Raw genomic sequence first — 15,673 nt, 5'->3', positions numbered from 1 at the left:
ATTCTTTGGATTTTATTGCCATTTACACTTTGTCATTAAATAAGAATAGCAGAGACTCCACCTATGTACTTCTTACACATAAACAGCCGAAAGGTTTGTTTTGATAACTACCAACAAGCTATAAAACTAAACAACAGGACAAGACTCTTTCCCAATATAAAACAAGCTATTAGCGCTTAGTATTATCTTAGCTGCCCAGACATCTTTACCCAGTGCAGGCAGGAAGCCGTTCTTGTATAGCCTCAAAGTGTGGATCTTCACTTGTCAGCTGGGTGGCAGGATGGCTTGCTCTGGACTGCACAAACTTTGTTGGCGGCTCTATCTAGATCTTCTACTGGTTAACTGTTTAGCTTCAAAGCGATTTTGCTTGGTGGTTGGTGATTAGAGTCCAAACAAACAGGAAGGAAAAGGCTGATCATCATAACAACTGTTAATTGCCTGGCTCCTGTTTTTGATCTGCATAGGTGTGAAGCTTGTGTTTTTTCTGCAGCCCCAGTTATACGTCACCCCAGCTGTTCCCCTCTGTAGTGGATCCTGTCACCTGCACAGGGAGAGTCACAGTTGTCAGCAGAGCAGGGCGGGGACTCAGACACAGCTCCCTCCAGTTCAACCACTGAGAAAGGACCAGGAAGAGAAAGGCTTCTTCCTGCTTCAGGGCACAGAAAAGGGAAACTGTCACTACACACCCTCCTGCAAGCCATGGCTACAGAGGCCCTGGCAGAAAATCTGCAGGATGAACTTTCCTGTTCAATCTGTCTAGAGCTTTTCAAAGACCCAGTGTCCATCCACTGTGGACACAATTTCTGCCAAGCCTGCATCACCCAGTGCTGGGAGGAATCGGGGCTTAATTTCTCCTGTCCTCAGTGTAGAGAAGGTGCCCTGCAGGGAAATTTCAGGCCCAACTGGGAGCTGGCAAGAGTGGTAGAAATAGCCAAAAGGCTGAGTTCCAAGGGCAAAAAAAGAGTAGGAGGTGGGGAGAGGGTTTGTGAGACACACCAGGAGCCCCTGAAACTCTTCTGTGAGAAGGATCAAACCCCCATCTGTGTGGTGTGCGATCGATCCAAGGCCCACCGAGCTCACGCTGTGGTTCCCATTGAGGAGGCTGCCCAGGAGTACAAGGTAGGGAATCACCTGCTAGTGTCCCTTTCTGCATGTATTTCCAAGGCCAATGTTGGGCAAGGTGCCAGATAGCCTGGCTCTGTACTATGGATTTCTGGACTCTGAAGTGCCTTGTTTCATGCTGATAGTAGAGATGATAACTTTTATTAGACCAACAAGACTTTTGCACACGCAAAAAAATCTTTAAATGCAAGCTTTTGGGCACAACCACTCTTCATCAGACATTGGAGAAAAGATGTTTAAAAGTTCTCCTGGATAGAAATGAAAGCTCATATTTCATATGATTTCCCAGAGTAGTCAATAGTTTTCATTCTTGCACTATTTTAGTTAATTTCAATAATCCTACAAAACAATACCTTGAAATCACAGCTCTTTGCTTTCAACCTTGGATCCAGTTTCCAGAGATCCTCTAGCCCCAGACCCATGCCTCACATTGCACCACCCTATGGGCTTTCCCAATGGGTTTCAGGCTGGTGCAATCATTACAATTTGCTGAGTTCAAGTAGCTGGTAAGAGTTTCAGTCAATCCGGAACAAGATAGATGGTATCTGTTTTGATCCTGCTATGAAGGTGTCTCTCCTCCACTTCCAAATGAAATTCCTTTTCTTGGATCAGGACCAAATCCAGGACCAACTGCAGGCCCTGAAGGAAGAGAGAGAGAAGCTTCTGCGGTTTCAAGCAACAGAGGAGGTGACAAGCCAGGAGTGTCTGGTAGGTGTTTGCTTTTCTTACCCAGCAGGGTCAGCAAAGTTGGTGTCTGGTCTTTGGGGAGTGTCACTCAGGGAATGTGGGGGAAGGAGTCTGTGGCTGTGACCATGTACCACTAAAAGGGAGGGATTTTACATCTGCTTATTCCCCACTGTGAGCTAGATAGTGGCCATATCTCTCCCTGCTCTAGGGCAGTCCCCCACAACCTGAGAGGGCCACTTGTCTGTCAAGCCATAAATCCAGGCTTTAGTTTTCCCCACCATTGCCCAGGTCTGAATGTGCATGTTTCTGATGTCCTAGAGCAGTGCTCTGACCACAACAGCACAAGCTGCCCACTGTTCAGGCCCTTGTTGGGCCCTCCTTCAGAGGCTGTTCCCCAGAACAACCAAGAGACAGTGGCAGAGCAGTGCTAGGGGGTGTGAGGTGGTAGAGTTGCATCCGGCTTCATGTTCTCCTTTGCTACAACCACCTGCAGGAGCCAAGGGCCCAATCCTGCTAAAGTAAGCCTGCTTGGCCCCTCCTTCAAAGCCAGGCAGGTAGCCAGTGGCACTTGCCATATCCTGGTACCCCGAAAGGCCAAGGTTCCCATCCTGATTGCACTACAACATCCTCCAAGAAGAGAATGATCCAGAGGGTGTATGCTGCAGTGTGGAGGCTGCTGGCTTGGAGATGTTGTCCTGTGTTATAGCCTTGTTCCTAGTGGGGCAGAACCTGCCCTGCTACATTGCTGCCTTCGTCTTTTTTTTCTGCCATACACTGAATTTATCCATCTGGGTTTCCTGTAGCAGAGATGTAACACTTTGCAGGTCACCAAAAGGTCTTTTTGGCTCCTTATCTGGACTATGTGTCAGAGGAAATGATGTGTGGATGCTCCATGATCTCCATGTAGCTGCTGCACTTGGAGTCCAGGGAACTGGTACTGTGCAGTAACAACCCAGAATTGCAAGGAGACAGAGTCGAGGTGGTAGGGCAGCATGGGGAGGCAGGCATTGTCACAGCTCTGCATTGCCTCATTATCCAAGAGTTCAGCTTTGTAGTGCTCGTCTATTTAATGCATGGCTTGCAGAGCTGTGAAAGCACCCAGGGCTAAAGATCTCAATAGATTCATAGATTCATAGATACTAGGGTCAGAAGGGACCTCAATAGATCATCGAGTCCGACCCCCTGCATAAGCAGGAAAGAGTGCTGGGCCTACATTACCCCAGCTAGATACACATCTAACCTTCGCTTGAAGACCCCCAGGGTAGGGGAAAGCACCACCTCCCTTGGGAGCCCGTTCCAGACCTTGGCCACTCGAACTGTGAAGAAGTTCCTCCTAATATCCAATCTAAATCTGCTCTCTTCTAGCTTGTGGCCATTATTTCTTGTAACCCCCGGGGGAGCCTTGGTGAATAAATACTCACCAATTCCCTTCTGTGCCCCCCGATGAACTTATAGGCAGCCACCAGGTCGCCTCTCAACCTTCTCTTGCGGAGGCTGAAAAGGTCCAGTTTCTCTAGTCTCTCCTCGTAGGGCTTGGCCTGCAGGCCCTTAACCATACGAGTGGCCCTTCTCTGGACCCTCTCCAGGTTATCCGCATCCTTCGTGAAGTGCAGCGCCCAGAATTGCACGCAGTACTCCAGCTGATGGTGAGGCACTGTCTGGCAATCTGAGCCATTTTGAAGTGGACTTATTTGAACTGAACTGAAATGTTTCTCCTTGGAAATCTTACATGAACCACACGTGGAGAGCTGCTGTCAAAATGTTAGGTGCTGTATTTCCAAGGGATATTATTTTCCCCTCCTGTGTGTCCAGGACTCTGAAATGACCTCTGTCCCTCCAACTCTCTCTTTTTCCATGGCTCCAGCCAGCCTTTTACTTAGTCCTTTCTGTTCATTACAGGAAAAGGTAGAAGCTGAGCGTGAGAAAATTACATCCCAATTTCAGGAATTTTACCAGTTTCTGAAGGAACAAGAGCAACTCCTACTGGCCCAACTGGGAGAGCTGAACAGGGAGCTTAGGACAACGCAGGCAGAAAATACCACTAAGCTGTCTAAGGCAATTTCCCATCTCAGTGACCTGATTGGAGAGATGGAGGGGAAGTGCCAGCAGCCACCGAGTGACCTCCTGCAGGTGAGGGAGATGGTGCAGATGGAAATGTAGTCAAACATGATGATAGTCCCCACCTGAAATCAAATTCCACTATAGCCCTCAGTGCAGGTATTTTATGTAAAGAGGAATTCTCTCTTTTGTGGCCTTTATTTTACAGCCAAGAATTGCAGCATTAGCAGGATATCAGAATCCTAGCATTTGGGGAGAGGCTTCCCTCAGTATAGCTTTGAGGGCTCATGGTAGAGGTGATTATCTTTTATTAGACCAATAAGATTTTTGCACACACACAAAAAATATATATATGGAGTCAAATAGAGTCAATAGATGGAAAACTTCTCTGGGCAGGCAGTTCTTGTCTCAGTGTAGCTCAGGTTTTGTTGGGTGAGTGCTGTATGTTATCCAGCTTTGTACGTCGCTCCCCCCAGCACACCCAAACAAGGACTTAGCCTAGGCAAACCCCAACCTCTCTGAATTGAGCAGATGACCCCCTCATCCTTAAGAAGGCAGGGTAATTATTCATCTTGATAGAATAATTAAATAAGATGCATAGAGAGAAAGATGACAAGCTTTTGTGAACCAAAGTTCACTTTATCAGATGCTGTGAAAAGACAGCATAGAACAGAGTATAAAGTGGGTGAGTGATTTGAAAACATGTAGGTGGGAAAGAAAGAGAGAGGGGGAATGCTGTGAGACGCGTACAAGCAAAAATGTCATAGGAACAAAGGGGTCACAAAAGCTAATCCAGGTAATGGGGAAAAGAATCCATACTCAGAATAGATTTCTTGTTCTGCAGCTTCCCATTCAAACTGGCTTTTAAAATGTTTCTGCCTGAGAATAGCAATCCTGAGGTCAGCAGTGGAGTGGCCAGGGATGTTGAAGGGTTCTGCTTACAGGCTTTTGTGACTTTCTGGAGCTGATGTCAAATCAGTGCCCATTCATTCTTACACCTAGAGATCACCTTGTCTGCCCAGCGTAGACAGCAGATGGGCACTATAAGCAGGGGATGCTTTATGTGACTGTTGATAGAGTTGCTGATGAATGAACTTCAGATGTTGCACTCATTATTGGTCCAGCTGTGATGCGGTCTGAGCTTCCTCTTATTTCCCTCCTTTCTAGGACATCAGAAATACTTTGAGCAGGTAGGCAGCTCCTCCTTTCTTACCCTCATATTTCCCTGGATGTCATGTTAGACCCACATCTCCCCACGCCCTGCAGCAGACCATGGGCAGGATCTGTTGTTGAGTGTCAAGTGAGTGACATGTTGGCAACCTATCTCCACCCATTTGAGATGAGAGAGGTGTCAGTCTCACAGAAATTGTCATAACTTCCAGGGCAAAAGGAAAAGGAGAAAATCCAAGAAGAACAAATAATTAGAAAATGCTTTTTTCCTCTGTAGGTGTGAGACGGGGAAGATCCAGCTGCCAGTGGTAATTTCTCCTAAGCTGGAAAAGATATGCCAGGAATTCTCTAAGAAAGATATTTTTCTCAAGAAAACTCTGAGGAACATACAAGGTACCAAAGAGAGAACTAGGGAGGGAAACTGAGTCCTGTTTCTGTGATGGTGGGAGGAACTGGCATCTTGTTCCTCAGTTTTTAATGCAGAAGCCAAGAGTAAGTCTACCCCCAGGCTCTGTCTGGAGCCCCTGCTTTCGCGAGGCTCTGAAACCTGGGGACAAGCACTTCTGCTGTTCAAGACCCCCTTGCAATCTTGGTCACCCTTGGAGGCAGCTGTGTTTAATCCCTGGGTTCTGAAGCTGTGTGAAAGTAGGTGCTCTGGCCAGAGAGACCTCATTGAGCAGGCACCAAATAGCCAAAGAGGAGTGTGAATGCACCACTACCCTCCCCTTCCCCTCAGAGCTATCCCTGAGTACAAATATAGTATTTAGTGCTGAAATGACAACATCACAGTGACCCACCTCTTACTGTCCATCTCTCATACTGTTACCTCCCCTTAAGCTATTGACATTGCCAAGAAAAAATGTGGGATAGATGAAATTACTAAAGGATGGATAGGCAAGGATTGCCTTGCCCCTCACATTTCCTGAACCATCACAGCTACAACATTATTGCAACACTACCAATATAATATGGATAGATAGTTGACTTAATAACCATAAGAAAAGGGTGATTATAAATGGATCGGTGTCAGAATGACAGAGGGTTTTGTTAGGGGATTTCCACAAGGGTTTCTTCTGGGTTTGGTGTTACTGAATCTGTTTATGAATTAGTTGAATGGTGTAATGGAAAGTTGAAATATGAGTAGAATTCAGAAGAATCTTGACTAAGTGGGAAGCTGAGCTAGAGCTGGAGAAAGTTCAATTTGGGCAAATGCAAAGTGCTACATCTAGGGAAGCATAATCAAAAGCACAAATACAGAATGGGAGACTGGTTCGGTGGCAGCATTGCTGAAAGGGCTTGTGGGGTTTTAGTGGATGACAGACTCAACATGAGTTAACAATGTGATGCAGTTGTAAAAAATAAAATAAAATAAAAATCTCTTAATTTGGAGCTGTATCAATGGGAGCATTAGCTGTAAGCCCTGAGAAGTGCTTCACAATAATTATGTGCAGCTCTGGGCTCCACATTTTGAGAGACATATAGGGAACTTATAGAGAGTCTAACAAGAGAGACTCACCAGACCCTTATCTGGCAGATGAGGTATTTGCAAAGTCGGTGCCTCCAGATTGCAGTTTTGATAGCGCTTCATGATAAGACTTCAAAGCATTCCTCAACAATAAAGTACAATTAACTTCTCCTCTAGTAGCTGGCCAGACTTGAAGTATTGCCATGAAAGGAGCAAGAGAGAGCTGCTATAAGCACACCTGGCTCTGTCACAGTGGTGCACTCTAATTCCTGTAAAGCAAGGATGTCAAAGATATTGCCCACAGACTGGATCCAGGCCATGGAGCTGAATCATCCTGCCCACATGAGCTACACACAGTACAGGGCTGGTCTGGGAAACATGCTGCATGCATGGACTGGACCTGCATGCTGTACCCAGGGTTAGTTCAGATTAGGGCCATATACCAGTCTCCTGTGTTGCACCCAGTGCACAGACTAGCACACACCCCAGACTAGTGTCCCGCACTGCATAAAGCATGCATCCCAGACTGGCCCCAAATGCAGGACCCAGGTGGGTGTTTGCTGCATACAGAGAGTGGGGCTGGAGCTGGCACATGCTGCAAGCAATACACGTAGGTGGTTCACCCAGAGGGTGGTAGTAGATGGGTTCTTCTCGACCTGGAAGGACGTGGGCAGTGGGGTTCCGCAGGGCTCAGTCCTCGGGCCCGCACTGTTCAACATCTTCATCAGTGACTTGGATGAGGGGGTGGAAAGCACCCTGTTCAAGTTTGCTGATGACACTAAGATGTGGGGGGATGTGAGTGCACTAGAAGGGTGCAATAGGCTACAAGCTGACCTTGACAGGTTGCAACGGTGGGCGGATGAGAATAGGATGGGGTTTAACACTGACAAGTGCAAGGTGTTGCACATGGGGAGGAAGAACCGGCACCACACTTACAGGTTGGGGAACTCCCCTCTTGCCAGCACGGAGACGGAAAAGGATCTTGGAGTCGTCATTGACTCCACGATGAACATGGGCCAGCAGTATGGGGAGGCAGTCAAGAAGGCCAACCGTACCCTGTCATGCATCCACAGATGCATCTCGAGCAGGTCCAGGGAGGTGATCCTCCCCCTCTATGCGGCACTGGTCAGGCCGCAGCTGGAGTACTGTGTCCAGTTCTGGGCACCACACTTCAAGAGGGACGTGGACGATATGGAAAGAGTCCAGAGGAGGGCCACTCGTATGATCAGGGGTCAGCAAGGCAGGCCTTATGAGGAGAGGCTACGGGCCCTGAACCTGTTTAGCCTCCACAAGAGAAGGTTAAGGGGGGACCTTGTAGCCTGCTACAAACTGGTCAGGGGGGATCAGCAGGTATTGGGGGAGTCCCTGTTCCCCTGTGCGCTGCCAGGAGTGACCAGGAATAACGGTCACAAGCTGGCGGAGGGTAGGTTTAGATTAGATATTAGGAGGCGATTCTTCACAGTCAGGGCGGCTAGGGCCTGGAACCGGCTTCCAGGGGAAGTGGTGCAGGCTCCTAGCCTGGGGATTTTTAAAAGGAAGTTAGATGAGCACCTTGCTGGGGTCATCTGACCCCGGTGCTCTTTCCTGCCAAGGCAGGGGGTCGGACTAGATGATCTACCTAGGTCCCTTCCGACTCTAGCTACTATGAAACTATGAAACTAGGGCACAGGCTGCATGCGGTCCCTGCGTCAGACTGGTTCTGTGGGCCTGATCTGGCCTCCAGCCTGGCTATATACCCCTCATCTGGCTTATGGGGCTGAGTGAGTTTAACACCAATGCTGTACAGCTTTTGGAGGAATTAAGCTCCATCATGATCTACTGGCGTTTTACAAACTAGTCAGAGGGGACCAGCAGGCACTGGGAGAGTCCCTGTTCCCCTGAGCACTACCAGGAGTGACCAGGAATAACGGTCACAAGCTGACAGGGGGTAGATTCAGGCTAGAGATCAGGAGGCGCTACTTCACGGTCAGGGCAGCTAGGATCTGGAACCAATTTCCAAGAGAAGTGGTGCTGGCTCCTACCCTGGGGGTCTTTAGATGAACACCTTGCTGGGGTCATTTGACCCCAGTACTCTTTCCTGCCATGGCAGAGGGTCGGACTTGATGATCTGCTCAGGTCCCTTCCGACCCTAGAAACTATGAAACTATGCTATCAAGAACTTCTATTCTCTTCCTGATCATGACTATTTTCTGTTGGAACTTTCTCAGAGCTCTCTCAGCACTAAATACCATTTAGATCTGAGGGGAGAAGGAGGGTAGTAGTGCATTTGCACTCCCCCTTGGCTATGTGGTGCCTGCTCAGTGAGGTCTCTGGCTAGAGCACCTGATCCAGAACCCAGGGATTAAACACAGCTGCTTACCCCTTCTTTCCTCCTGTTGCTGAATTTGGCAGAAGGAGGGATAGGGGTAGGAGGAAGGTTGCAGAAGTGCTTGTTGCCAGGCCTCAGAGCCTGTGCCAATCAGCTGGCGAGCTCAGAGAGCTCCCAGCACAAACACCTCACAGCTAGAGATGAAGTAACCCCATCCCCTTTGCTGCAATCCTGAATGCAGCCATTTTTCTACGTGTATATTTAGCATGAATCACAGCAGATATCTTGCACTAGGTTTCTGGCTTATGAGAGAATATCCCAGGGTGTACTTCAGAATTATTCTCTCTCTCAAACTCTCTCTTCTCTTTTGTCTCCTGGAAATAGAGATGAATTTCCCAATTAATTATACGAATGATACTTGAAACAGAAACCTGACATCATGTGATCTCTCGCTTGTTTTTCATTTGTCTTTATTGCCCATCTTTCCTTTGCAGGCACTCTGGTGTTTAAACTGCAGGAAGCTGGTAAGTCAGTCTCTGAAGAAGGAGGGGAGGGGTGATAAGGGCTAAGGGGAAGGGGACATGTATGTTCAGCATGGCATTTTATTCAACACGAGGGGGAGTAGCTCTAAATTCACTTACAGAAGATGCTTTTGTGATGAAAAAATCCAGAAACTTTCATAAATTTTAAGTTTTGCAGAGCAGGGATAGGGCCTCAGGCACATCAGTATATGGGCTGTTGTGCTGGGAGCTCATCTTAACCAGCCCTGACTGCCTCCATGGCACATATCTGTCTAACTGACTCCTTCCTTCAGTCGGACTTTTCCCTTCCCCCTGAGCCCTCAGGGCACTTTTACACACATTCTGGGGGTAGGGGGTTGGTGGCACTTTAATTAAAGGGTTGCAGTATCTCATGTATCGACATCCCCATCCTTAAAAATGGTGGTGGGGGCCCCTGAACTGAAGCTCATTCAATAAGTTTTAGTTCAAGCACCCCCACCACCATTTTTAAGCATGGGGAATACTGAAACATGAGACACAGGAGGCTGCTGGAGCATGGTAATTACAGCCTCACCTGTGTACAGGCACCCTTAGAGTCCCTGTCCAGGGACCCCTCCCATCACCCTGTTTCTGCATGGCTGGGGAACTCCCCCCTGGGTACTGCCCCTTTTTCTTCTGTTCCCATGGGCTGGATGCCCTCCCCTTGCTGTCCCCACCTTCCCCTTTGCAGCAGGCATAGAGGGGGTTTCTTTTCCGGTGTGTTGATGTTGCCTCCTCCCCCTGCTCTGGGGATTGCTCTCTCCTGTCCGCTGCCTCTCGGGAAGACATCCCCACTCAGAGGAAAAGTCATTACCCAAACCCTGTCGCCCCTGTTTCCTGTCCCTGGTACTGGGAGTGGGACAGCCCCAGCAACAAGAGCAAGGAGGTGCAGCAGGGGAGGAAGCAGATCAGTGTCCTGGCCAGCACAGAGCTGCTGGGGATGGCGGGGAATGGCCCCAACTTCTGCCCTGGGCTGAGTTGTGCCCCGATGCTGTGATTCTCTTATTTCTCCTGCAGCAAAGGTGACTCTGGATCCAGACACAGCTCATCCTGAACTCCTCCTCTCTGAGGATGGGAAAAGTGTGAGACGAGCAGACGTCGGGATGAATCTGCCCAGCAATCCTAAGAGATTTGATACGTGGCATTGTGTGCTGGGCTACGAGGGATTTGCCTCGGGGAGACATTATTGGGAAGTACAGTTGGGTGATGGGAGGAACTGGGCTGTGGGGGTTGCTAGAGAGTCTGTGACAAGGAAGGGTAGGATCACCCTTAACCCTGAGGGAGGCATCTGGGCTCTGGGACAGTGGGGGGGTCAATTCCAGGCTCTCTCTGTCTCTGATCCCACCCTCCTTCCCCTGAGCTTAATTCCCTGGAGGCTTCGGGTATATCTGGACTGCGAAGTGGGGGAGGTGGCATTTTACGATTGTGATACTGAGGCCCTGATCTTCACCTTCCCGCTGCCCTCATTCACCCAAGAGAGAATCCACCCCTGGTTCTGGGTGGTGGGGGGATCCCAGCTTCGATTGCACACCTGAGACCCAGTGATCGACCATCTTCACCTTAGTAATGATATTATCTAGCCTCTGGTCTCCATCCCTCTGTGATCTCGACAGACTCCAGTCCATCAAATTCACACATAGGCTTGTCTAAGCTGTTGTTCCCTGCTCTGTGACTAGAAGCAAAATTCTCCTGATGGTTCCTCACTGTACTGGAGCACCATAGTGCACAGAGAGCAGGCAAGACAAGGCTTTCAGAATTGCTTAACGGGTTCTGGGGCTTGTTTGCTCCTCTTGTCTGTGATCCTAGAGGGCTGAGCTCTGCTGAGCTCGAGGAAGAGAAGATGAATCCTGGGACGGGAGACTGACAGCAGAGTAAAAGGGAAAGGTTGTGAAAAGGAAAGAGCGACTACAATGAGCAGCAGGGCAGTTCATAACAGTTCTTGGCAGTGATGGTTTAAATTCATGATGTGCAGTCATCATGAGGTCCCTGCATTCACTTGTGAAAAGTGGAGCTGTGTCAAGTGCCTTAAAATAATCATTGAACACGTAACCCTTCTTCCAGGCACTGGACAGCAGGCACAAGAGCTGGGGTCATATGTGGGAGGTTTTACATGATTTTGATTTGAGCTCCCACCCAGAAACCCAGGAAAATAAATTTTAACTGGGTGGCCCAAAGTGGACAAATTTCCCCAGTCGCAACCACCATTCAACTGTAACAGAATTTATTAAAGGGAAAAAGAAACAAATACAGAACTGTAAAGAAAACCTTCACCTTTAAATATTAACCGAAACCTTAACCAGTTAACAAACAGCCTCTCTCAGTCATTGTCAGACCATCCTAGGGGAGCCAATACCTAGCCCAGTCTGCTGGGAAGGAAGACTCATCTAGGACTGCTATGATTCAGGAGCTTTGCAGTGTGGCAAGTGCTGGGTAGAGAGGCCTACACTAGTTTGCTTCCACTATGCTGCTGGAGGTGGCTGCTGCGTCATTGGCATCGCTGCTGCTGGGGGTGGCTGCTTCCTGCCACCACCGGGGTTTGCCACCACTCTGATGAAGGTCATCGCTGCTCTGCCACTGGAGATCTGTCACCTTTACCACTGCTAGGAGGCACCAGAAGTCGACTGCTAGAGGTCCACTGTGCTTCTTCAGGTTGTTTATGCAACCCCAGCTTTATCTGAATCTGCTGTAGGGACTTACACACATAAGCACTTTCTTTCTGAGGATTTGATAATCAAATGCAAGATCTTCTACAGAGTAACTCCTATCTGTTTCTCACATGCGTGCTGTCTATGTTGGAACGGAGGGGCCATGCCACTGCAGCAGTGGGAGTCCACAGTGAGTGCTGGCCGCTCACTGACCTTTGTGCAACTTTTGTGTGCCTGCAAACTCCACCGTTTTGGAAGGGGACCAGGAATGCAAAGATCTGTACCATAAACAGGGTGACCACGCATCCCTAGTTGGGCAGGGCAGTCCCACAATGGGAACTTGAAGTCTCAGTCCCAGGCTGCGTGATACTGGGACAGCATTTGTCCCAGTTTCACAGCATCTGCAAGGATTGGGAAAGGCCGGTTTCCCTTTGTAGGCAGGCAGCGGTCTAGCCTGCAAGGGGCTGCCGGGAGCAGGACACAGGGTGCTGCATGCACACCCACACGTGCACATCTACACATATGCATATAGCTAGGAAATACAGCTGGGAAGCAAGGAAAGCAGCTCCCTGCAAGTAAATCTATGGGGAGGATGGGGTAAAGGGGATGGGAGGGGGAGAGATAGAGTCCTGCTTTCCCCTTTTGAAAAGGTGGTCACTCTATCCCCAAATATTTTTTAAAAATATATAAATAAAAAGGTCTGCAAACTCCAAAACTGCATACAAATGAGGGTATGCAGAGAAGGAATGAACGCAGTTACCATGCACCTGAATATTATAGGCAGGGTTATGCATATTTTTGCTACTTTCTTAACTGATTGCTCCTATGGTGTGGCTTCACATACATGGTTTAATAAAGTACAAAACTGCAATTTCGTTTGTCTACTTTGAAGTCTGTTGCACTCTATGTGGATTTCTGCAGCAAGGACTCAGACTTCCAAAGAAGAGCAGCCATGTGAATACTAAGCAGTCACTACAATGAATTTCCCTGTACAGAAGCGTCCTTAGGAGAAAGCTCCTCATGACGAATGTTGCATGGAAGAATGAATATCTTACCATGCACTGACCTCACCCAGACTGGTGTCACAGAGTTTGCACAGGTTAAAGTTCCCTATGGTATATGTACTATCAAGCCTTTTCTGGGGTTCCTTGGTTCTTCCCAATGGCTGCTCAGAAATGGGGGGAATGACCAAGCCATCTTGTGAGATCTTGTGGCCCTTGGTGGGTCTTTTTGCACTAGGAGTTCCCAGGTGAAAGTCCAGGAGCTTAGGAGGGGAAGCTAGGTTTAAAGGAGAGAATCCAAGAAACCTGCTTCTTTCTAGTTGATGACCCTCCCATGTCAGGAATGAGGACCCCTGCAAGGTCTGGAGATGAAAATCAATGACCCTACAGTACTCTTGAAATCTGAGCTGCCACTGGCTCGAATGCTGTGTTCCTCTCCCCATAACAGGCTGTGGACTGACAGCTAATATGCAAGAAAACTCCCCTTGGTTTCTTCAGACAAACCCATGTCGCTTCTCTCCAAGTTCAGCCAAGGGTATCTATTTTGGTATTGAAATGGATGTTGGTAATTGAAATTGGTATTTGGCATACATAACAAGAAATTGAAATGACAAGGGCAAATGGAAGTTCCCCGATGAGACAGAAGCTACAGACAGCCCTGCAGAACTGTGCACAGCACAAGCACTGTTGCAAATTAATCAATCTGATACCTGCCAATACAGGAAGGCACTAGTAGACTTTCCACTGCCAACTCTGGCCTGATTTCACACTGCTCCTCTCTCATGCAGGAAGTGAAAGGGGGCAAATTAAAAATTAAACGGGAAAATACCTATGTATTTTAAGGCTGCCTTGTGCACTACAGGCCATGCTCCACACCAGAAATGGCTCCTTCCACTAAAATGCAATGGAGAGCAGGACCATGATTCACAAACGAGAAACTCTAGAAGCACATCAGTGTCCATGAGGTGTTTGGCATGACTGAGTCACTGGGTCAAATTGTGAAAGAGCTTTGCACCTATGAGCTTCCTCACTTGAAAATACAGGAGAGCTGTGTATTTAGGCAGGTGAAGTGAAATGACTCCTGGGTTCTGGAAAGTGCAGAAATTATGGCCCACAAAAAACAAGGTGAAGGAGATCCCACCTCCTTGGGCCAAAAGCCAAGCGGTTAGGGCAGTCACGTGGGGTCCCAGGTTCTAGCCACCCACCCATGCAGGGGGTTGGGGCCAGCGTGACTCTGACTTGCCAGCCCAGTGCTCTAGTCACGAGGCCAGAAGTGAGGCATTATGTCCACTGCACAATGGACTAAAATCATAAACATTCAATACACATCAAAAAGAGTTGATGCGTATTGAACAGCTGCCTAGCTGCCATTTCTTTGTGGAAGAAAAAGAGGACTCTGCCCCAGATGTCTAAGGGATGACATAGGGTTTGATCACTATACAGTGGAGCATGAGCTGTGGAGGGGCAGAACCGCTGGGAAAAGAAGCCCGCTTTCTAGACCTGTGTGCACCAGCCCTGCCGTGTCAGACTGAGAAACTGAGAGCTTGTACAGCAGTGCACACTGGGGGAGGTCTGAAAGCCTGTAAAGGCTAATAAAAGGCAAGGGATGCAATGGCATAGGTCATTTAAGCATACTCCTGTGCTCTGGGATGGTGCAGGGGGGTTTTCTGTGCAAAACTTAGGAAGAAAACTCCACACCCTGCCATGTTCAACATCTTCATTAGTGACCTGGACGAGGGTGTGGAGAGCGCCCTGTTCAAATTCGCTGATGACAGCAAGCTGTGGGGTAAAGTGAAGACACCGGCAGGCAGGGAGTGCATCCAGGCAGACCTGGATAGGTTGGAGAAGTGGGCGGATCTGAACAGGATGCGGTTCAACAAGGACAAGTGCAGAGTGCTGCACCTGGGGAGAGGGAGCCAGCATTATGGTTATAGGTTAGGGGCTGTCCCTCTTGGCAGCACAGAGGCAGAGAGGGATCTTGGAGTCATGATTGACTCTAGGATGAATATGAGTGTGACAAAGCAATAGACAGAGCCAACCTCACCCTGTCCTGCATCAACAGGGGCATCACTAAGAGGTCCAAAGAGGTCTTGCTCCTCCTCTATGCGGCGCTGGTCAGGCCGCAGCTGGAGTCCTGTGTCCAGTTCTGGGTGCCGCACTTCAAGAGGGACTTGGAGAACCCGAAGAGCGTCCAGGGGAGGCCACTTGTATGGTTGGGGGCCTCCATGGCCAGCCCTATGAGGACAGGCTGAGGGACCTGAATCTCTTCAGGCTTCGCAAGAGGAGACTGAGGGGGGATCTTGTGGCTGTCTACAACCTTATCAGGGGCCACCAGCAGGGACTCTGGAAAAGTCAGTTCACCAGGGCCCCCCTTGGAGTCACCAGGAACAATGGCCACAAGCTGAGGGAGGATAGGTTTAGGTTAGATATTAGGAAGAACTATGTCACTGTATGGGCTTCCCAGAGAGGTGGTCCTCTCACCTTCCCTGGAAATCTTTAAGAGGAAACTGGATAGGCACTGGATCTTCTGACCCCTGCCACCCCCAGTGCTCCTTCCTGCCCATGGCAGGGGGTCGGACTCGATGATCTGTCTAGGTCCCTTCCGACTCTTTGATTCTATGATTCTATGATAATCACGCAGGGGATGTAGCCAAATGTCTGACTGGGGCAGATGGTTA

At 48.8% G+C, this 15,673-nt stretch overlaps 1 protein-coding gene across 1 annotated transcript; it reads left to right on the top strand.

Moving 5' to 3' along the window:
- Positions 1–699: 699 nt before the first annotated feature.
- LOC149852628 (zinc finger protein RFP-like) lies at positions 700–12,569 on the top strand. The gene is made up of 7 exons (XM_090028351.1): positions 700–1,119; positions 1,735–1,830; positions 3,709–3,939; positions 5,035–5,057; positions 5,315–5,430; positions 9,305–9,334; positions 10,367–12,569. The coding sequence occupies exons 1-7, from the start codon at positions 700–702 to the stop codon at positions 10,882–10,884; spliced, it is 1,434 nt and encodes a 477-aa protein (XP_089884477.1). The 3' UTR covers positions 10,885–12,569.
- The last annotated feature ends 3,104 nt before the right edge of the window (positions 12,570–15,673 follow it).

Source organism: Crocodylus siamensis, chromosome 15, assembly GCF_052110815.1.
Source record: "Crocodylus siamensis isolate JL-2025a chromosome 15, ASM5211081v1, whole genome shotgun sequence".
Taxonomy (NCBI): domain Eukaryota; kingdom Metazoa; phylum Chordata; order Crocodylia; family Crocodylidae; genus Crocodylus; species Crocodylus siamensis.
The sequence above is the reverse complement of the archived record's forward strand: the minus strand, read 5'-3'. Positions and strand labels throughout refer to the sequence as shown.